This window comes from Lichenostomus cassidix, chromosome 5, assembly GCF_008360975.1.
Source record: "Lichenostomus cassidix isolate B80296 chromosome 5, HeHo_3.0, whole genome shotgun sequence".
In the NCBI taxonomy this organism is placed as follows: domain Eukaryota; kingdom Metazoa; phylum Chordata; class Aves; order Passeriformes; family Meliphagidae; genus Lichenostomus; species Lichenostomus cassidix.
In genome coordinates, this window is record NC_139486.1 from 54,704,047 (window position 1) to 54,727,160 (window position 23,114).

A 23,114-nucleotide genomic window follows, 5' to 3' on the forward strand; every position below is an offset into this window, starting at 1 on the left:
GACTTCTCTTCCTCGTGCCACACCTCAGTGGGCAGAGGTGGTACCCATGTTCTAGTCCTCTCTTCCAAGCTACCCAAACCTCTGTTTCCCAGGAGAGACCCTCCTTCCTGAACTGTGGAGCATCCTAGTTGGAATGACTTTCTCTATCCTTCTCCTGAATGAAGCTCTCCCTATTAAAATGTCATGGATATAAACCTAGAGAAAGGGAGAGAAAATCCTTGTTTTCTAGCCACAGAGGGTGATATGGGGATGAATCTCTACGCCAGTGGTGACAGATTAGCCAAAGACCATTTAATGCAAAACACAAACAGAATCTGCAAATCAGGGAGTGGCAACCAGGATGAGTAACCTATTCTGTCACCTGGAGTAATGCTTTCTGCTCCAGCCCAATGATTTATTAATGCTTACACATAAATTAAACAGGAGGACTTGCAGGAACACACCTTAATCCAGAGAAGACTATCTGGTTAGTTCATTGGTCCAGGTGACATCTTCTCAGGCACATGAAAGAATTACACCAGCTTTCCCATCTGCTGGGCACTGATCTCAAGGGCCCTGATGGTGTATTTTGTTCCAAGAAAGAGAAGTCAAGCTGTTTGTGTACATTTCAAAGGAAGATGGCCACTACTACACTTGGTGCCAAATGCTTGCTTGCTGGCAGTGTGAGGTGGGTAGGTAGGTGGGTATGAGGAGCTGCACATTGGGGTTAGCAAAGGCAGCCCATTCCTACCCTTTTCCATCAACAGGCTGCCCTTGAAGCCTTGCACCAGTTGTTGGACCATTTTTTAGTCCCAGTCACTGGCATAAACAGATAAATAAATGATAATAAAAACAACCATTCTTCCAAAAGAGGGTTTGGGGATGGGTGGCCAGGGTTGTGCTAGCCCAGGGTTGCACTCTTAGTTTATGTCTAGTCAGCCATCTAGCCTTTATTTTCTAATTAAATGTTTGTGCCAAGAGCACCTAAACATTTATAAACAGTTTTATCAGCCACCTGACTTTTGCTTTGGCACCCAAGAGACTTGCTAGAAGTGTATGGAAAACATACCAGACCTGAATTAAATTCCAAGTCTTCCTAGTTCCAGTCTAGTTCTTTAGCTGCAAGACCTCCTGCCTCATTTCCAAAAGTTTTATTATATCCCCTTGTCCCTAATATGTGTCAAAGTCATATTTGCTTGAGAAAAGCATTCATCAAAGAAAGGGCATGTGAGTAATTATATCATGTTATTACATGTGGCAAATTAACTTGTCACATGTTGGAGAAAGAAAACCTGGGGTTTATTGCTCTTGCCTGAAATGGAACAAACTCACTCAATGTCCTTGTGCAGCCTGAGTCTCTCTTGACTGAGACCCCCTCATGTGATGCCACCTGCGTTATTGTGAGTTTAATTGCAACACTTTGGTTGTTGTTAGTTGGACTTATTTGCTCTTGAGCATGTCATATTGCCCTGGCGTGTTTTCTTTTTTCAGACTTAACACAGTGCTCCTGAAGCCAGCTTAACAGAGCTTGCTCTACTGAAAGCTTTCTGAAATCATTCTTAAATTACGATGCATAATCTCTTGAAATTAAGTCAATTCAAATGTAAGTTTAATTTGGCACCTTCCACTTAACTGATTCCTAGTGTACAAAAAAAATGCTTCAGTTAAGTACTTAAGATGACATTTAATTGGTCCTGAGTATCACACTACTCTGTGTAAAAATCTCTGTACTCTTTAAAAACTTTAATCACTTCCTTTCAGCCGAGGCTAGATTCCTCATGTGTATAAAAGCTTTAAAGTGGGACCCACCAAGAAATTTATTCCAAACTCCACAGCTGTCCTCAGTGCTTCTTTGTACCTCTTGATAAGTAAAGGGATTCTTAGTTGGAAAGGGTTTAAAAACTATCAGGGACGGTTGTTGCTGTTGGTTTTTAGCTCTAATTAAATGAAGGCAAGGAAGCACCAGTGAAAAAGCAGCTGGAGGAAATAAGGAGTTCTCATTTCTTCTGAGGAGACCTTTTTTAAATGGGCAAGAGGGTTAGCAAGCTCTTTTACTGCTTTCTGCTTATCCTGCACAGTTATAGCTCACTAGGCTGAAACTGGAGACCAGACAGAGAAGTGGAAAGTTATCCAAAATTGCTCACTTGTTTAAAAGTAATATATACATTATTGTTAGTCATTCCATGGCATTAGATCCTGCAGCTACATTTCAGTTAAATGTTCTTCCATGAGCACGTTCTCTTTCTTGTTTCTTTTTTGGCAGTAGTGCTTCTAAAAGTATTTTAGTGCTTAGATGGCAAGCTATATTTTAACCATATCATGTTTAATTTAATAAGGCAAAATGTGATTATTTGGATTAATTAGAGCATGTAAGAACTCTGCATGTATGCACTTTTGATAGTCACTTTTAAACACGTGCTTATATATATTGATTTATAAATATTTGAGGTATATTTATGCAAATTTGACACACTAGCAAAGCAAGGCATTATAGATCATTTGCAAAAGTGTTGCAGTGTGAATTCACATTTAGGCAGTGAGCAGCATTCATTAAATGTCCATGCTTCAGCTGTGTGCTTGCAGGGTGGTATTTTTTCCTGTAAGGCTTAGCTATTAAATCCATTGTAAAATACTGCAGAGTTGTATCTCAGCCTTTTTAAGTGATCACTTGACTCCAGCGACTCTTTGGTATGGAAGCTATAGTCAAACTATGACTATTTAAAACAGATGTAGTCATTAGGAGGCCCTCTAAGCTGTGCTTCTCCCCTTCTTCTAAGTCAAACTTCTTGGAGGTCAAACCATCTCCTAAGCAGGGTCAGAGACTGATGATTATCCTTGTTTTCCCCATGCACCAAGTGTAACCACACTGCTGCTTTGGCAAGGGGCTAGTGCCATAAAAATAGGATCATTACTTAGACAGACAACATCATACAAGTTTGTTGTCATTCATGCTCCTCATTCTGTCTCACTCATGCTATTTAAATGCGGTGCTAAAAATTAGTCCTTGCTTATCATAAGGGATTTTATTGCCCTGAATGCTGCCCAGGGTTAGCTCTGGGTGGCTATTTGTTGCACCACAATGCAACAGTATGGACAACATGCCACAGGGAAGGTCCTTGGGGCCACTGTAATCCTGGAGAAGCTGAATGCCAGTGCCTGGGGTGAATTTAACCACAGCGTGATGAGCAGGAGGAGTGGGCTGTAATAATCTTCTGTGAGAGAGAGAAAGAGCAGAGCCTGAGCAAGGCCTTGCCAGTAACAGAGAAGATTGCTTTCCAGGCTGCCCCAACCATGACCTCAGGATAGGGATTTCTGACTGACCTTGTGCCATGAAGCATTCAAAACGCAACAAAATGATCCACTGGGCTCTCACTTCTTGACCTCCCTGCGAGCACAGAAGCTTCTCTAGCTCTCACTGAGAGAATGATATCATTTCTGTAGTTATCTTTACAGCTTTCAGACTGAGTTTCTCACCTGCTTAAAGAGAGCTGTGGCAACTGCTATCATTTCTTCCGATTATTTTCTTGTTTTCGTTCTTGCAATTTTGTCATTTGCTGATGGGCCCAAATAATGTGCAATTACCCCTCTGATTTCAGTTGTCTTTTCCTAATTTGTCATTTTGTTCAGATATCCAACATGTGGCCCTTCTTTACTACTAGAAATTGCTGCCATTGTGTACAGAGAGCAGGAAAACAGGGACAGCTTTTCATGGGGAATGGACTTGGAGGTCTACAAGGACAAAATCTCCCAGTCCCTCACACCCTGATAGAGAAATCATCCCCTTCTCTTAGTGCCTGGCATCACAAGGGAGCAAAGGCAGGAGCTGTGGGTTTGGGTGTAGGTCTGGGCAGAGCTGTGCCCTCTGTTTTTTAGCATCACCCTGCTGGTTGCATGCTGCCCCTATTACAGTTCTTCGGTGCTGCTGTAGTATGGAACATTGTGATCAGCCTCTGGACCCTCCTAAATTAAGGCAGATCATCTTTTACTCCTAAGAAACCCCCAGAACCCAGCTGCAGCCATAAGCTGCTATCAAATGCAAGCTGGCTGCAGTTCAGAATTGGGGCCAATATTTTTAACAGCATGAAATTTTGTTGTAGGCCCTCTGGAAGGATTCTGTATATGAAACACTGAACTGGAGCAAAATCAAAACTGAAGTCTCCTGTGTGGAAAAACAGGTGAAGAAAAGGTTGGCTATGTTTGAGAAGGGAGATGCATCTCTCATATGTATTACAGATAGAGTCTGATGACATTAATTTGGTAGAGGTGTATCTTTCTTTACTGTTGGCTTATGTTCACAAATGCATTATAATGTCATGACCTCTTTTGTCTGAGTTGGCATCAGTGGAACATACCGACCATACCACTCCCATCAACATAATCAGAAAATAACTTGATATTTTATGTCAGTAATTAAATCATAAGCTCTACCCACTTTGTATGGGCCTGGACTTCTACATGTACTTTCATACTGCCACTGGTGGCTTTTTGTTTGCATTACAGCAGCCTGAGAGTAAACGAAAGGCAAGATCCAAGACAGGAAGGCAAATTGGTTTTGCAAACATGGCAAAGAAAATGTGTGAAATCAAATGCCAATATTAATGCAAGACATCTGCTCTCTGCTCCAGTTCTGAGTGAAGTAATCCAGTCCTAATTATACACTGCTGTGTCCTCTACCAGCTAAGGAGAATGGTGCAGCCATTCTCAGTGCTGGTATATAAATTTCTTTTTGGATCTGAAAGATACATTACATGCAGGGGAGGCTTTTTATTTTTTGGCTGTCAGTTGCTTTGGGTAGCACAAAGAGAGGGGAGGAGAAAGGTTGCAGCAGGAAAAGATCAAAATCTTCCAAAAAGGACTCTGCTCCTAGAATAAAAATTTTTCCTGGAGAACTTTCCCTGCGGACCTCAATCAATATTATTCTCATCAGAGTGCACATATTATTCATTAAGAAATATTGGCAAGATGTGCACTATAGTGTATGCCTTCATTAGAGCCTCCACCTGCTTGCTTTTATCAGAAGATCTTCCCTAACTTTCATCTTCATTGAACTTGTTTCTGTCTTTGGATTCAGAGAGAAATCTTGTAATTTCACAGGATGGATTTATTTTAAAACAAACAAACAAGCACCAAAATATTTATCTCTTTGGTTCATGTATGTGTTTTCTCATCTCACATGTTAATGAATGAAGAAAATTATCACCATTAGATTCAGACTGAGCTGGATGCTGATGAATTCATGTGCAAAACACAGCCCAGTGCAATAGACCCTCCCTGACATGGGAATAGCTGGAATTCCTCTGTTGTGTGTTCAGCTGCCACACCACATCCTTTGTGTGCACCTTCTGCTCCTGTGCCAGCAGCCATTTTCCTATGGAATCAACATTTTCAGATGATATGTTGTTAGAATGATGCTATGAAGACCTGGCAAACGTCATCCATGCCAGGCAGAGGGAGGCACAAAACACAGGGACACTGGCAGTGTCTGAGGGTATTGTCATCACAAAGCAACGTGAGCCTGACATTGCATTTTATCCTTTCAATTCATGTGTTTCCATCTCCAACTATTCTGTGTCAATTTTGCGTGGTCTCTTTAGTGCAAGACAGTGAAGAAAGAAACTAGCTTATTGAAGAAGGGCTCTGGGATTTTTGGACAATATGTTGTGGTCTAGCTCCATGACTGGGACCCCTGTGTGCTGCTGCAGTTTGAAGAAGAGCTGATAGTAAAAGATGATGAAGAAGCAGCTCCATGGCTCTGTCTCTATTCACCCGTCTCACATCTGATTGGTCTCTGCTTGACATCAGGCTGGGAGCAATAAGCTCTGATCATAACAGAGTGTGTGGCAACAAGCCCGAGAGCTCCATGTGTCACTCCAGAACCAGACCATGTCTCACTGGATTCCTCTGTGAAACAACTGAGGCAGAGGTACAGATGCCAGATTTGTCTTTCAGCTCTACCTTCTGCACCCACCCAGGTGAGGACTATCTGCAGGAGAACACTGCAGTAGCAATGAACTTTGAAGTCGAGAAGAATATACAGAAAAGTCAATTATTGATCCAGATGAAAGCAAGGGACATTATAAAACACTGTCACTAGAGTTTGCTCCTAAGTTTTGGGGTGTCTTTTTTTTGGGGTGTGTGTGTTAAGGATTTTTTCCACTTACTTTAGATAAACTCTGAACAGACACAGTTGTGTGAAAAGGTGGCAGAGTTAAAGTCCTTGTGTTGCTTTACTCAGGAAGGTTGGGCTAAAGGTTCATTCCTAAACTTTTGCAGAAATCTTACATCACCGTTGAGAACTGATGGACAATATGAATGGAAGAACACATCTCACATGAGCCTGGGAGAGTTTTGAGAGGTTGAAGAAGAAAGGAGGCTTCTGTTGGGAAAGACAGATCTCTATTTATGCTTTTCCCAGGGAAATTCAGCCTGTCCCAGCTCCTAGTCTGGGCCTCCATTAAAGATATTCACTTGGGTCATTAGACCTGCCCTTCTCCCCCACTGTATTGGTACTGGGGAGGTGCTGGCAGATCTGCAGTGTGTCACACCCACCCTGACCCCCCAGCAGTTTAGACCCATCCACAAAACCTTTCTGATGCCAGTTTCTCATGTAGAAAGAAACTTCATGGATTTCATTGCAGCTGAGCTGTTGTCATGAGAGGTGCAGAATCTGCCCATTAAACTTCTTACAAAACAAGAAACAGACCAACAATTTAGGTCTTGCTACTTTATTAAAAAAAACAAACAAAAAAGTTCTTAAATTTTTTGCTATGGAGAGAAGCAAAACTTCTGAATAACTAATTTATCTGCTGTAAATTTCTCCAAAAGGTCATTACAGATTGGAAAGCCTGATGGCTTGAAGTTCCATCCTAATGTCACAGTGGCAAAGAACTCATTCTCTGGAGGTTTTATTTTTGAAGCTTTGCCATTTTCTTCTGTCAAAGGAAATGCTGTATTTTTAATACGCAATTTTCTTTTTTAAAGAATAAGCTATATTTATGAAAATATTTAACATTCATTTCACGCAAAACATGGTAACAGAATCGAGTGATTTATTTTCACAATGCAAAGGCAGAGAAGTAGAGCAAGCCAGAGTTTAGAAATAATTGAGGGCTGTAGATCTCAGGTCTGTATTTAAGTGGTCTTTTGAACTGCCACCCGTGTTCTGTGTGAACATAACTTTTCAGAGCACTTGTGATTTTCCTCCTTTACAGGACTGCTGAATTGTGGTATGAGGTCAGGCCCATGGTGACTCTCTTCTGACACCAGCAAGGTAGGTGCAAGTGATTCTGAAATGGCTAAAAATACAGAGATGTTTTGGAGCTAATTTAGTACAGACCTGTGCAAATTGTCTTGGTTATTTGTGTGAATTCAAGAAATAAAACACATGTGTCTAAACTGGCAGACAAAAGTCTCATCTGCTGAGAAATCCAACTTTGAAAATAACTGCTAAATTCACTTTGTGCAGGGTAGTCTTTGGCATGGCCTGGTGCTGCTTTCACTGTGGGATTCTGACTGGCACACGTGACTTAATCACCTCCACTTTTATTTTGGATTCTTTTTTTTTTAATCCTGTCAGCTGAAAGATAAAATAAAAAAACATATTAACCTCCCTGATGAAGCTCTATAATTCCCAACACTGAAACATTAACCAAGTCCTTAATTAAGAGAGACTGAAAGTAGAAGAATGCTTTTATGTCATTAGCTGGTTTTTGCTCCAGTCATCTGCCTCATTCAAGCATAGGATAATATGAAACCTCACGGGTCTGCTAAAGGCTTGACTTAAGTACATTGCGGACTTCGCAGTTTAATAAGAATGGGGCGTTGTTCTTAAAAAAGTTCATTTTCTCTCACTTGTTCTCAAGCAAAAAGGAAAAAAAGTAAGAGCAGCTGGTGAGCAAGAGGGTAAAGTTAGACCCAGAGGTCTGATCCCTCGCCCTTGCTGCACAAAGGTGTGTTTATTCCCGTGTGCCTCTTCCCTCATGCACCAGGAATAGCAAGAATTGGTATTGGACCAGAAACCCTCCTAGGCAGAGCACAGCTGTTCTCTTTTTCCTGCAGTTTCTGCAGTACTGAGCATGATGGTTTCTCAGAACTGCTTGGCCAGGGAGTGCATCAGGCACCATAACTGAATGAAAACCAGTGCACATCAATGATGAACTGGAACCTCAGCAACAGTGTTGTCTGGTCCTCCTCCAGCAGCAAGCTGTTGCAGTGCTTTGTTCCAGAGAACGGAGGGTTGGGGATCTCAGACACTGATCCAGGTCAAGTTTTCCCAGTAACTCATCATGGGGCCAGTTACCTACACAAGTGCTTTGTAAAGGAGTAATCTAGCTGTTCCTCTCTGGTGTCAAGGTACGAAAAAATAAGTGTGGTAAAATTCTTTGTATGAGACTTTTAATCTACTGGGTGAAGGAGGCTCAAAAATTACTGAAACTTTTTCACTCCCCTGAAATAACTCACTGAGCAGATATAATGGAAACACATGCAGGACAATTCTTCACCACACTAGAAAAAGTAATTTACGTAGAGTGGGGACCTTTACACTGGGGTTTGTCTCTTCACCTTATTAAAGTTGTAAACCTAAAAATCCCCATGACTGTAACTGCAGGATTGCAGCAGATTGTTCAAACTGCAGGATGTGTGTTTGGGAATGGAATGTTTTGGTGGTTTTGGCATTATTTTTCTCCTCTCGTGTGACACTTTCTCATGTGCCTACACACGTGAAAAATTCTCTCTTGCTTTTCCCCTCCAGGTCTTTTTTCATGCCCAGCTACGCCACCTCTCTTAGCTCAAATGCAAATATCACTTCTGAAGAACAATACCCAAGTCAGTCTCTGTTTCCTCAGTTTCTGTACTCCCCTTGGCATCCCAACAGTGACCTTGAGCTCCAGTGCATGCAGACAAACTTCTGCCACTCGGTAAGTCTGTGTTTAGATGAAACCACACCACCCCTGTGGCAAGCTCAGAATTAAGGCTCAAGAGTTGCATACCAAGATCCTGTAATTCTGGCTTTGCACCGAAAAGTCTCCTTGGCTGCAGTGAGAAAAGGAATGGGCTTTAGGACCAAAAGCACGCTCAGAAATGAGTCGATACATGATGTTCCCCAGATTCAGTATTTTTCAAGTGTTGCTGTGTTCTTTCAAATGAAAAAAAAAAAAAAAAAGATTCATGGAGTTAGAAGGACCAAGTTCCTGTGGGTGCAGTATGTGCCACAGAGTGGAAATTAAAATCCAGAGAATTAACAGGGTTTGTTGTGTTACAAAGCTGAAAGCATTTTTATCCTTATATGTGTCTACTCTCAGAAAAACATACTGCACTAATGAAACACAACTTTATGTTCCCAGTCCTATTTATTGTTTGTTGCCAAGCAGTCTTAGCTATGGGTTTGTTTGATTTATTGTAGGGGTGAGGAGGAGGTGCTTGTGGGGTTTTTGACCCCGTTGGCTACAGGTGACATGTACCAGGTGTGCCTTAAAAAGACTGGGTAGAGTTGCCAAACAGGCAAGTTTAATAATGGGTATCTTGGCAGGGGTGAATGTGAAAATGGAGAACTGAGGATGTGAGAGTTGCCACGAGATGATGTGCAGCACTATCTCCCCTAAAATCTATCAAAAATTGTCTGGCTCCCCTCAAGGGGAACCGGCCTGAAGAAAAGTAAAAAAAAAGCAACATGGTGGGACCTAAATAAAAGCTAATAGATGAGCTGAGCTAATATTAGTTTCCTGATATATAAAGCCAAATGGATTAATGGATCAGCTCACGCATTGCCTAAGGAAACAAAAAGAAAATCTTCAATACTTCTGTGCACATTGAGGACATGAACAATAAAGGTCTTTAGAAAGTAAAAACCTAATTTGGGGGAATCAATTACTACTTCTTTTTTTCTTACCCTTTTTTTTTTATTTAAAGGAAGTTCACAGAGAGGTAAAACTTGGGTAACACGCCAGCCAGAAGTCATGCGTCTCAGACACCACAATGATGGTCGATCTCGGTTTGCATCAGTCTTACCCAGGCTCTTTTTAGCATTCCAGCTTCAGCTAATGGAAGTCAAGCCCATTATGGTAAACGTAGGAAGCAAGTACATTAATAGTGGGCACTGACATTAATTCAAATGGTAAACAATTCAGAACTGTTCCCAGTACACACTAGATTATGTATCATCTTACCTGCTGCTTCAGAGGGCTACTCCTTTCACAGGTTTTTAAAGTACAGAAGATCGTCTGCCACAGAGTTTTCTGCTTTAGTGAAGTATTTTCAAATTTTGCTTTGCTCCCCATCAGTCCCATATACTTTTTTCTTTCTGGTTTTGGATGCGAGCACTTTCGCTCCAGAACTGACACCATTGCAATGCCAATCTGTTCCTTACTTTAAAAACAGAGAGGCAGACGGGGCAAGTTTAGCGAAGGCAAGATGTGGGGGAAAATCTAAAGCGAAGGTAGAAAGAAAAATTGAGCTTATTTATACAGTAACACGTGTGTTAGAGTAATGCCTCCCTTCCTCGGCTATACGCTCCCCCATCTTCTCTCTCACACACGTATATACACACACACTTTAACTGTGCTTTTGTGTTTTGTCAGAATTAATGAGAAAAGTTCCCTTGCCCTAGGGGTAATTAGTGTCCTTGGAGTTAAATAAGCTAATACTTAGACACCTCTGGCACAGGCAATTATGTTTGTGTATTGAATAATTGATTCAAAGAGGGGGGGAAGGGGCTGCTAATCAGATCTGAGCATAATGAATTGATTTAATTAACAGGGGAATCTGAGGGTCCCTGGGAAATGTGTGCATTTATTCAGCAGCAGGAGAGAGTGCAAAGCACATAAATTGAGAGAGAGAGCGAGCGAGCGAGGCAGGCGGCAAGTGCTTTTGCTTTCAGTGATAGGTTCACATCTTTCCTCCCTCCCACCCCCCCTTCCTTTGAATATAATTTTAGATTTAGAGTGAAATCAAGAGAAAAGCACTTTAGAAGCCTGGAAAGCTCTTGCAGTGGCAACAGCAGAGGGGAGAGAGGTTGTGAGCGATCACACGCGATTACGTTAAGACAATTTTTGACAGCGCAGGTCGGGGAAGGACGGAGCAGGGGGAGCAGCCCCCGATATCGGTCCTCCCTTACCTTTTTCCTCTCTCCCCCCGCTCCCTTCTCCTTTGATCCCTACACTGGCACTCGAGCGGCGGCAGCGGGGCCGGGGGCGAGGCGGCTGGTGCAGCAGCCCGGCTCCAGCTCTCCGGCGCCCAGCGCGGCCGTAGCCCGCCGCAGCCCCGCTCCAAACTCGCGTCCCGGGGCAGCGCCGGGGCGGCCGCGCCGCTGCCCCCGCCTCGGCAGCGCCCCGGTGCCCGGCCCGGCGCCTCGCCCGCCCCGGAGCGCAGAGCGGCGGCTGGAGGGGGAGCGCCCCAAGGAGCCGGAGCGGCGGCGGCGGCGGCCGCCCTCGGCGCCCGGGACAATGGTGCTGGACAAGGAGGACGGTAGGTGGGATCGGGGCGCGGGGCCCGCCGCTCCCGCCCGGGCGCCCCGGCGGCGGGCTGGGAGGGACGGACGGAGGGACGGAGGGAGGCGGCGGGTCGGGGAGCTGCCCCGCTCCGCGGCAGGGCGCTGCTGCCCGGCCCGTCCCGCTCCGCTCCGCTCACAAAGGGGGTCCGGGCACGCCCGGGACGGCGGCCCCGCGGCAGCCCCGGTCGCTCTCCGCGGTGGCCGGGCCGGGCGGGGCGGCGCGGCGTCCCCGGCCGGGCGGAGCGGCGGTGACCGCGCTAGGGACGCGGCTGGCGGCGGCCCCGCTGCGCGCTGCGGCCGGCGGGGCAGTGTGTGACACCCGCAGCCCCGCGCCGGGCCGCCATCAGCGCGGTGGCCTCAGCGTGTGGCCCCGCCGGGCCAACTCCGCCGGCTGCCGAGGCCGCGGTGCCCATCGCCGCCCGCGCTCCCACTGCGGCCGGGGCGGCCCTGCTGTGTGTCAATTGCCACAGCACGGCCCTGTGTCGCGCTAACGGGGGGCTGCAACTCGCAAAAGTGGATGCCAGCCTCAAGAGACAAGTGGGAGATGCTCTCCTTCGCTGTTTTCTTTTTTCCCTCCCCCTCTACCTCTTTTCCCTCCCCTTCCCCTCTTCCTTTGATGTGGAGTTTCTGCCTCAGCACGGGGACAGTGGCACGGGGCACGGAGAGGGATCGGCCGTGTGGGAGGGAGCGCTGAAAGCACAAGGTTAAATGCTCCCTGCCCCGCCGAGCTGCGTGGGGAGGGAGCTCGCTGCACGCTCGTCACATGCCTCTGGGCCCTCGGAGAATCCCTCTCCCAGCAGCTTTCTTTCCTCCGGGTTCCTGAAGCCCTCTGAAGTAAACTGATGTAGTGTTATTAATGAGGTCTGTAGTGCTCCAGTGGGAAGCGCGTGTGTTGGAGAGGAGGGAATGAACTTATCTAACTGGTCAGTGAGAGATAATGGTAGAAAGACTTTTCTCATCCCACTGTGCACTAAGGTAAAAAGGCTAAGTAATGACCAAGGAATTAAACACGATTAATTTCTTAGTGTGTGTGGAACAAGGTTTGTGTTTCTCTCTGACCTCGCTTTCAGGGGTGACCTGCATTGCAAGAATCCCCTGAATTTTACTCAAGCTGTTGGGGGAAAAGGGAGGAAGGGCTCTTAACATCTCTGTTAATACCCCTTAATAACAATAATAACCGGGTGATGTCTTCATCGCGGTGACTGTATGTCAGGAGGTGCCTGCCAACCTGTATCTGTTTCCGTGTGATTGACAGGCTACCAGCAGGATGCTCCTCCATCGCAGGGGCGAGAGGCACAGGTGAGCTGCGAGGGAAGACCGAGATCTGAAGAGGGTTTCCTAATAGGGCTGTTTGGGCTCTTTCAAGTGTCGCAGACATACTCATTAAACACAAGGAGCTCGGGGCCGGCGTGATGGTGCTGTAAGGAAATGAAACTAGAACCGCTGATTATCCAGACAGTTCTCAACAGCCTCCTTCCAGGAGATTTCACGAGCAGCTGTATAAAAGGGAATAATGGTGGCGGTGGTAAAGAGGAAATTAGTGCGGGGTGCACTTAAAAAAGGAGTAAAGTAGGAAACAAACCCCTGATGAGAGGGATGTGGAGATCAGAGCAACAAGGTGCCATAATGCCTAGGAATCTCCTGTGTTGTTGATGGAGTAGTTATGGTTGAGGAGAAATTATGGTCACTTTTAAAGGTGCACTGGAGAAATGGGCGACAGGAGGTGAGACTCAGAGTAGAAACTCTTTTTATGAAGAGGTTATTTTACCTTTGTAAGTTTCTTTCTGCCTGACTCAAATGGGCTCCACTTGCCCGCTCATCTGTGAATGTTAAAAGGGGATGCTGGACCTGCATAGGTTACAAATGGACTAAAATGGAAGCTTTTGCTAACTAAACCAATTCCTTTTGAAATCAAGCTTGAATGAGCTTGTTAATAAAAATGGGTCTGTTTTACTCCTATAAATGGCTCTTTTTTCCCCTTCTTTTTCCTTTTTCCCAGAAGCTGCTCTGATTTTTACCATCTAAAAACCCCAGTGTTGTGGCTACTATCCAATCCTCCCCTTGCTTTAAGAGGCTTTGCCATGTAGGGTTTTTCTTTGAGGGGTTTTCTTCTGAGGTGTCTGGCAGCAGTGGGGGTATCCATAGTCATTAATTACTGCATAGAGAAGGCAGGATTTCAGGATTACCCCTCCCAGAAGTCCTGGTGCATCGCGAGGAGGACACTTGCTGCCTCGTAGAAATGTGCCCCTTGGTTTTGCATCCCTGAAGGCTACTTGGGAAGCTGGGCCATGGCCACGGCCTCAGAGGCAGCTGCCCACCCTTTGAGCTCGGGGCCTTAGGGGTGTGTGCCAGCCCCAGTGTGGCACCAGGATTGTCCCAGCAGCACGATAACTGCGGATTTGTGTTTCCACTCCGGGTTTGTGAGCGAAAAGCTTCCTTGGCGAGCGTGCTCCGTGGTGCCAAGAAGTACTAGAGACTCAATAATACTTTTCTGTGGGTCTTCACAGATATCATTGAGGATGAAGGGGCAGACTGGAAAAATAACAGCTATAATAATGTTTTTGACTTGATGTGTTGTGGCATCGTGACAAGTTATGTCAGGGAGGTAACAGCATTTTGTGTGTTTGAAGTGACATAATATAACTTGACTGATGCAACATGACTTGATATTAGAAAATACTGGTTCACAGTGGAACTTTGGCAGGTATCTTCCCCGGACAAATGTTAGGAACTGAGAGAAAAGGGATGAGAGGGGTGAGGGGAAGAAAGGCTGAGAGAGGAAAACTTCAAGGCTTGCATTTTAGTCAGTTCCACTGCATAAATCACTGCAGAATTTGCTGTGGGCAAGCCAACCTACACACCGTGCAGCGCATTTATAAATTTCGAGATAATGAGAGTTAAGATATTTCTCAAATACATAAATGTTTTGATTGCAAAGACCAGATTTCTGCTTAAAAAAAGTAAACTGACATCAGGTAGCATGATTAATTCCAACAGATTGTGTTAATTGTAGTTGACTTAAATTGCTGTACAAATGTGTTGGGGGTTAGAAAACTTTTTATTTTAATTGTTGGTGTGTGAAATGAGTAAGCAGATAAAGTGTTTTAAAAAATCTGTTTGCATGGAGAGTAATCCAGCCTCTATGACATGATGGAGCAGTAAAGGAATAAAATGCACATTGATCCAGTACTGCGTATTTTTTCATGAGTGCATTATGTCTGCTACTTTGCTCTGCTGCAAAGTCAGCTGTGACAGACAATGGCTAACTTCATTTTTATCAAAACCCCCTCCTTTCTTGGAGTTACCAAATAATGTAAGTTGAAATGTACCACATATTTTGTGGTAAGTTTGTCCTTTTTGAAGGTGACAGGGTTGAAAAGTACGCAGACAGAAAGATGGAACATTTTTGGAGTTCACCATTTTCTGATGGAGGCCGGTAATATATTGAAAGTATTAAAGTGCCTCAAATCTAGAAAAGCCTGTGGTTTTGTTAGTTTTTGCACGGATGCTTTTAACTATTAGACTTTAATCTTTGGGATAAAGTCCTCCTCCTTTTTAGCTTGTGACACTTCCTAAAAAGAAAGTGATTATTTTATGGTGGTCGCATTCTTACGTTAAAATACATATTCAACACTTGCAAACTAGTATCACTAGGAAACAGGAGTTGTTGGAAGCACTAGATGAAAACAGTTCAATGTAAAACGATGCATTTAACATCAAATATTCTCAAGGACTGTTAGGATTAAGTATTGTGAATGAAGGGGGAAGGAAAAGCCACTTCAGCTGGGGATAAGGAATCTAATTAAAAATCGGTATTAAGAATATATAACTTGAGCCTGCTATCATGCTCTTTAGAGTACCATTGTATCAGTTATAAAGGGGAGGAAGAAGTATCATTAAAGCAGAAATGAAATGTTTTCTCAGATTAAAAGACCGAGATGAGTGAAACGGTGCTGTTGATCTTTGTAGCGAAGTGTCTGATCCCACAATCCTTCCGAGACCTATTGGAGACAACAGATGACTTGTCTGAAAAAGGACTGAGAGTTGCAGGACGAAGGATAAAAGACGTGGGTCCCCAACTTGTCACTTTATATTGGGGCATTGATGGCATTTCTCAAAAGTGGAGCAAACCTGTAAGGGCTTGTACTGCGTTTGATTAGGTAAATTCATTTTAATATCCACCTAGTGAAAGCAGAGCCGCATCCTCTGGAGTCCACCCTGAAACCAATACCGACACGTGAAAAACAAACCCAAAATGTTTGCGCAGAAAGCCAGTATCAAGTTTTAGGTCAGCAGAGACGTGTGAAACCCAGCTGGGAGCAGCAGAGTTGTGAGCCCCCGGCCCGGGCGAGCCGCTGTGCGGTGTCACACACCATCCCTGCTGGCAGGGAGCAGCCCCGCAGCACCCGGAGCCCCGCGCGGGGACAAAGGGGCGGCGGCGCAGGTGGCCCCGCGGCACCTGGGCGGGGGCCGGGCGGGCTGCAGGTGGTGCTGCTGAGCCGGGAAGCTGCGCTGCGCTGCGCTGTGCTCCGCCAGGAATCCCCGGCAGCAGCACGAGAGGGGGCCCTGGGAAACGCGTGCATTTATGCACCGCGAGTGTGCGGGGCTCTCCAATTGAGAGGCAGAGGCGGCGGGAGTCGGGCTTAGGTATTCTGCCCTCTCTGAATATAATTCCGGATTTAGATTCTGCTTAAATCCAAAGGGAAAACACTTTATAAGGCTGAAAGCTGGGTAGTTGCAGCAGCCGGGGTTATGAGCTATCAAAGGCAATTACATTAAAATAGATTACACTGTGTAAATTGAGCCATTTAGAAGGTGAGAACCAAAGAAACAGCTCTGATCCCCCTTCTTTCTAAATTGCAGTTTTAGTTCCTTGCAATTCTGAGGCACAAAAGTAGGTGAGACTGCTTTTGTGTCTGCAAAGTGCTTTATTTCTGAGTGTAATTCTAACTGAGTGCAATTTAGGTTAAAAGCTGGACAACTGGGTAATTAGAGCTCACTTGCTGCTAAAGGACGATCAGCTGTACCGTAGCTCATTTGTGTTCCCAGAGACTTGTTCTCCTCTCCCCTGAGCGGAGGCTGCTGGAGAAGAAGCATCTGTGCCCGGACTTTTCTTGGTTGCGGAGATGATGGTGCTGGACAAGGAGGACGGTAGGTGGGCTGAGATTGTGTGAGCCTGTGCTTGGTGTCTGCTGTGTGCTGCTAATGTAGAAATAAATAGTTTTGAAACAGATGTGCTCTGTGCGTTTCAGAGTGCTCTGCTTTGAGCTTCTGATGTTTTTCTCCTGTGTAGGTAAAAGCATGCTTGCTCTTTATTTTTTTAATCTCTTCTCTGACATGACCGAACAGCCAAGAAGGGTTTACTCTGGGCTCTGTTTGCTGAAGGACATAGCAGAAACAGCTTGAATTTTTTTTTTTAAATATCTATGTAGATTTTTCTTTCTGCAAGTTACTCTAATATATCCATTTTATCCTGTTTGTTTTAACAGCTTTTATTGTAAATCTAATTTTGAGGCTTTCTTTCCTTTTCATTGCATGCCATTTATGTCTCTTTAATGTGCGCCTTTAATATCTGTTTCTCACAGCTTTTCCTCATAGCTATAAACATAATGATAATAAGCTAATAAGCTGCTGTGGCAAAAAAACAAACCCAAACATTGGTTTATTCTAAGAATTTACTCCCTTCTCTTAATGGCAGAAGTGGAGGTTCATTTGCGAGGTAATTTCATGAATGGAGCTGAAGGAGAGCTTGACTTGTTTTAGGACTTCACATATGCTTATTTTTTTAAGCTGACTAGTCCTTATTAAGGGGTACAGATTGATGTAAGGAATAATGGACAGTGTTAGTAAGTAGCCTGAATGACCTGATGCTATCTTTTGCACGTTGCCTACTAGGGTGTGCAACTTAACTGCTCAGTCATCAGTAGTTTCTGGGACGAAGGTGGTAAGTCCAATCACAACTTTTTAATGAGGTGTTTGTTTTTTTTTTCTAAGGCTGTTTTGTGGCTTAGGTTTCACCTCCCAGCTCGTACTCTGAAAGCAAGGATTAAAACTGAGGCAGAGCAGAACACTTCTGTAGCCATCCACATGGACTTCCATCGATGGCACTGCCTCTTGCCAAGGACCTCCACCTTGGCAGCACTTTGTGCAGGGAAAGTGGGAACTGCATCTTAACTTTTAACAGGCATTTCTAGCTATTATCTCGTTATTTCATTCCACCTTCATAAATGGATGAAGTGTGCCGTGTAATGGATTCCCCGATCTTCTAAAATTTATTTCAGAAATCTCTTTAAGTGTAAAAAAAGAAAAAAATAATAAGTCATAGGCTGTTGCCATTCGAAAGTAGGAGAAATTACTGAATATTTGTAAGACTTTAGGCAGGAGACAGCTTTTCACAGGGAGCAAAAGAGCTTGGAGAAATTGGAAGTTGAGCATTTTGGCAGTAGCATTGATTTTACTTGAATATATGTATTGCTTTTTAAAATATTTATGAGAAAAATAACTTGTAATTCAAAGTCACTTACTTTCCTGTGTCGGGGTCATGCTAACCATGTTTTGTGACTAGTACTGAAAGCTGCCAAATGCTAATAAGCTGAAATGACACGATTTTTATTCCACAACCCATATCTCTCTTCTAGTATTTTAGAAGTGAATTACTACTGCACGGGAGAATAATTAGGAAGGCTTGACTATTGAATGACCAGAAGTCCTCTACTAAAGTTACTCTTTACTCTCTCCTTTCCTCGCCTCCCAAAAAAGGGGTGAGGGGGGAACACTACTCGGAATTTTAGACCTAGTGTTTTGAGGTCTTATCTCACTATAAGTTTGATTTCTAAAATTATCAGTCTGGAGTATTCATGCACGTAGAATTTGAATCTAGTTTCAGGGATGGCATGGGAGGTTTTCTTCCATGAAGCATTTGGGACAATGAAAAAATGTGGACTTTCACAAAGGCTTTGCACCTTTAAAATATGAGACCAAGCAGAAAAGCATCGTTATCAGTGCCCACTTATAAGAGTTGACCAATGTGAGATCAAACTCTGTGTATAAATTGTCATGCCCTTCTGAATTTATTCTGTGCTAATTAGGTTGGCATCTCAAAACTGTGAGATAACCTTATTCAGGGAGAAAAAAAAATAAAGCACAGGCCTTGTTTCTGTGAAGATCTCATAAGTTCCTTTGTTAACACAGTAGAACTTTAAAAAAAAAAGAGTGGATGTGGAGCATCTGTTACATATCTTCTAGATCAGCTTTGCAGTTGACTGGCCTGTGGATAAAAGACACGTTAAGTGCTTGAGTATTGCTTATGCTGGGAAAACAAATGAAGCTAACAGGGTTTCAAAGGCTTTGAAGCAGTGTCACTCTCAGAGGTGTTCAGTTGTTTTCTTTGGCAATATAAGTTGAAGCAAGCTGGTTTACTTTATTAGAGGCATGAGGCTACTCTTGTAACCTTCCTCTGACTAAGATGAATTTGGCTGACTGACCTTATTTCTTTCTGGACCACACGTGTTGTGCTGGGTTTGGGGGGTCTTTTTCCTTCCTTAATATTCATCTCTTTTAAAGGATGGCAGCATTTTCCATATTTTGTTAAATCTCCCTTTTCAATTTGTGCTTCCCTACAGAACTATGTTCTGCTATGATGGAGCAATGCAAATCAAGTAGAATAGCCCAAATTAATTCTTCGCATTGGCGGCAGTATGATTGCCTGCATGGAATCAATAATGCATCATAGAGGGATCAAATTTTGGAGTATAATGTGTGAATAATGCTTGACACAAAACAAAAATTCAGTCATCATAATAGCAATTAGGAAAAAGCTGCAGCTTATCCCAGCTGTAATCTCTGCTAACAATGAAGCACAGCCTGGTAATCAGCATGTATGGTATGAAATGCACTAATAGAAATCACGGCTCTTTGTTATGCGTGTGTGTGGGGTGAAAGTTTCCTTTTCAGCTAACTTGTGCTGTGTTAACCAGACATAGCATCCTTCATCCAAATTGTGGAGTGTGTGTGCTCTTGTAAAAACACTGATCAGCTGTGTGCTCATCCCGATATTTGCATAGACAGGAGCACCCCAAATCACGGATCCTTTGTGTTTTCCAGCAGAACTCTGATTAAACAGATCACAAGAGGAGGCTAAGTAAATAACATATCAGAGGACTCCATTAAAGATGTACCTTGGTTTTATATAGGGAAAAAAATTTCATAGCGTCTTTAAAAATGAAAGAAAAATATGGATACTTAGTGTGCATTGGGGTTGGAGAATGGGTCTTAGGTTGATGGGAAATATTTAGGGCAGTGAGTATTAGGTAATTTGAAACTGGATCCGTAGCAGCACTTGGGTACCCGGTTGTGTGAGAGCCTATCTTAACCCACAGAGAAGGTAAAAAACCTTGGAATTAGAAAAGCAGAGAAATTGATTGTATATTGCCGGTGACTGGAATTGTGCCCCAGTGCCCTGGCCATGATAGCAGAGCTGTGGGCTAGCTCCACAAGGGAGTATGCCAGCTGCCATGTGGAGGTACCTATAGATAGGTGTCTCTCCAGATCCACCTACCTATCTCCAGCAGCACAGGTCCAAGCAATCCTGTTCTGCCGATAGAAATCATTATACACACAGAAATAAAGCAGGTACAAATTGTGTCACGTAGCAAGAGGAGCTGTTCTGCGTGCTGCTGGTATCTTTTGTTTTCCTTTGAGGATACCTTTCTCAGGTGTACCTGTTGAGGAGTCATGTGGAGAGGGAGAAGGGGAGATGGCACAGTGGCTTTTCCTCACAGGATGTGGAATTTAACTTTTCTTTTACCTAATATTCCTGAAGCGCTCTCTTTTTTTTCCTTTTTATCTCCTGTGCCCCTCTACCTTGGATTTTCTCCATGCTCCACTGGTATCTATCTTATACCATGTATAAAGAATCTTATACCATGTATAAAGAATCACTACACATCTTCCTAGACACCAGCTTATTCGAAGCATGATTGATAAAGGTCACCAAAGACCTTATTTTTGCCTACTTTGCTAATTTACCTGTTGGTTTTTTGAAGGCTTGACCTTCACATACATATCGTTTTGGTGTAATTTTGGAGGTTTGGTCAGCCTTTAGTTCATGACACAGTGTCCTTCTGTAAGTCAAAAGTACAGCAGTGTATTTAGACACTCAGGAAGAGGAGATGGAAAGTTGTCGAAGCAGCAGTCTGAATAAAATCAGAGCACATTTGGCAGCAGAACATGAGACTCGGTTTGCCTATAAAGGACCAAAAAACCAGTTGGACTGTTTCTCCAAAGTGTGGAGCTAGAGGTAATTCTTCCTAAAGGTTCCCTCTGCCCCTGAGATGGCGTGACAACCATGGTGTAGTAAAGTAATTGCCTAAACCATTTCAAGCAGTGGAGGCTACTGTAGTTGGAGCACTGATAACCTAGATCTCCATTTAAAGAAATCTCATCCTATGGGAAGAAAAGTGAAAGGAGGTAGCAGGCCTAAGAGGAGCTAACTGTTTTGTATAGGAGTATGGCAGGCAATCAAAGAGTTCCTAGTGTTTGTTCAGACTAGATAGCTGAAGGATCTGGGTAGGATGTCATCATACTTCATTCCCAGATGCTGTTGACATGTGATAATTGTCTGGTTGACATAACAAGCATTGAAACAGTGTAAGGACATTTTTCAGCTTGGGTAATAGGGTAAAAGAAGCAGCTTGTTCTTGGAAATCCGTTTGCTCTAATTTTGGTTTAATGCAGTAGAAAGTATACTTGATACTCTGGCAGCAGAACATAATTTTTCTTCTTTGGAGTTAGTGTTAAATTTTATTATCTTTAATAAATACAACGTGAACATGTCAGCCTGTTTGTCATAGCCATTCCAAAAATGCTCTCTTATGGTAGAATCTTCGGAAAAATTCCTTTTAAGAGCAGTGCATTATTAATAAAGTAATCCATTAGGTCTGGTGATAAAGGGTCACAGCAGAGTCTGAAATACATTTCTCAAATGGTTAAGAAATTTATCATGGTTGGAGGATTAATTGATTTCATTTGGAGGCTTTCTTAAGGTTTTCAGGCGTTGTGTTCAGAGGTGGTTTTATTCTCTTTGGAAATGTGCTTGCAGCTCAAAGTTTTGCTTTGCTGTCATTAGCATGAACTATTACATTTCTGCTAAAGGCAAACTGTTCTTTTAGCATTATGACTGATTGCATCTGTGAGGAGTCCTACTTAGGTAAAGAATATGAAAGTTTATGGCAAATAAGGTATTTTACTTGAAATCAATTCAAAATCAGAACAATGGTATCAAGCATTAAGTGTTGCAGTATAAGAATAAAGAAGGCACTGCAGATGCTGCTAAATGCTAAACTATAAAACTCTAATGGGTCTATATCTTTTAAAAATTGGACAGAATTGTCATCATTTGGAATACATAGACATTGTTTTAAACCATATAGAAATCACTGCCCCCAACTTCAATAATGTGCGTAACTGTTGCCAGGGAATGATTTATTCAGTGAATGTAGCTCCTATTCACTGAAGACTTGGGGGTGGAGGGAAGGGTGTTTTAAAACGAAAGTTGTTCACTATTAGATTAACATAATTAAACCTATAGATGGTGTGAGAGAAATTCACCACAGCTACTGTTTTTTTAGTTCCGTATGTGTGTGTTTTCTCTGTCCTCCAATGGGATGACTCCCAAGCCCAAGTTTCCAAGCACGATGTGGGGTGCTATCCATGCAAACAGATGCTCAACTCTCCAGTGAATGTTCTTGTAAACTACTTTCTACTTACATTGAGTATCAAAGCAGATAATGGATGCTCTTGTCCAAATTTAGAAGGTTTTTAAATTTAATTCAACATTTTCGAATTCCTTACGCCAATGTTCAGAGTTCCTTGTGAGCTAATCAAGCTCTGAAAGGGTGACTTGGGCAATGAAAGTATTATTTGCCTTCTTTTTAAACTATTGATATAAACAGTCCTAGTTTCTCCTAAAGAAAAAGTGGATGATTGTTGCATATTCATGACTGAACTGCAGAGAACTTGGACCAGAATTAAACAATTAACCCTCTCGCCAATGTAAACATCCATTTGAGTAGAAGCCAGGGATGTTCCTACTTGGTTTATTATGGATCTGAGATATAGAAATGTATTCCGGAGGACTGTGTTTCTAATAAATAAAAAGGCATAATGAGAATGTAACTGGGAAGGAAGACAAAAGCAGCCATGCTTTAAATTGTTAATGATGGTGCCAGTGGCTGCAGCTTTACCACAGCTGTTTAAATTGATCAGCTAGTGAAAATGTTTTGTTTTGGCATTTTCCTTGCATGTGCAACTCTTTCGAAGGGACTTCTGGAAGCTTTTCAAAGGGGAATCATGGTCTTTTTTTAAACTAGGCTTAGAGCACCAGAGTTTCCAGTATTTTGGAATCCAATATTTAAGGATGCAGTTCAGTTTTTCTTTTGTAAAGTTCTTGGCTGATGAGCCATTATTTCCCCTAGATTTCCTTTACCACCTTTTTTAAATTTTATTTTTCTTCTCCCTCCACAAATACTGCAAATTGCTCACTATCCATAAAAGCTGAGGCAACAGCACACTTCCTAGCTGTCTTTTTTTTAAACTCCATCTCTATTTTACTGATGCTACTGAGCTTGATCAGAAAAGCAGAAAGGGG

General features: G+C 43.2%; 1 protein-coding gene and 1 pseudogene across 7 annotated transcripts in view; both read left to right on the forward strand.

The window, feature by feature from the left end:
- Positions 1-6,685, forward strand: part of LOC146436699 (uncharacterized) — a 19,110-nt pseudogene extending 12,425 nt beyond the window's left edge. The window contains exon 7 of the transcript XR_014852844.1: positions 4,077-6,685. The product of XR_014852844.1 is annotated as an uncharacterized LOC146436699 (transcript). The remainder of the gene's footprint in view (positions 1-4,076) is intronic.
- A 2,083-nt stretch (positions 6,686-8,768) lies between these two features.
- LMO1 (LIM domain only 1) overlaps positions 8,769-23,114 on the forward strand; it is a 61,210-nt gene continuing 46,864 nt past the window's right edge. Inside the window, exons 1-2 of one of the 6 annotated variants that reach the window (XM_085063185.1) lie at positions 11,302-11,442; positions 16,517-16,618. In XM_085063185.1, the coding sequence (XP_084919311.1) occupies positions 16,594-16,618 (25 nt within the window). In that variant the 5' untranslated portion in view covers positions 11,302-11,442; positions 16,517-16,593. Of the gene's footprint in view, positions 8,898-10,892; positions 11,443-15,994; positions 16,115-16,309; positions 16,619-17,362; positions 17,412-23,114 lie in introns of those variants that run through there. The other 5 variants (XM_085063183.1, XM_085063186.1, XM_085063187.1 and 2 more) reach the window with 5 other exon arrangements.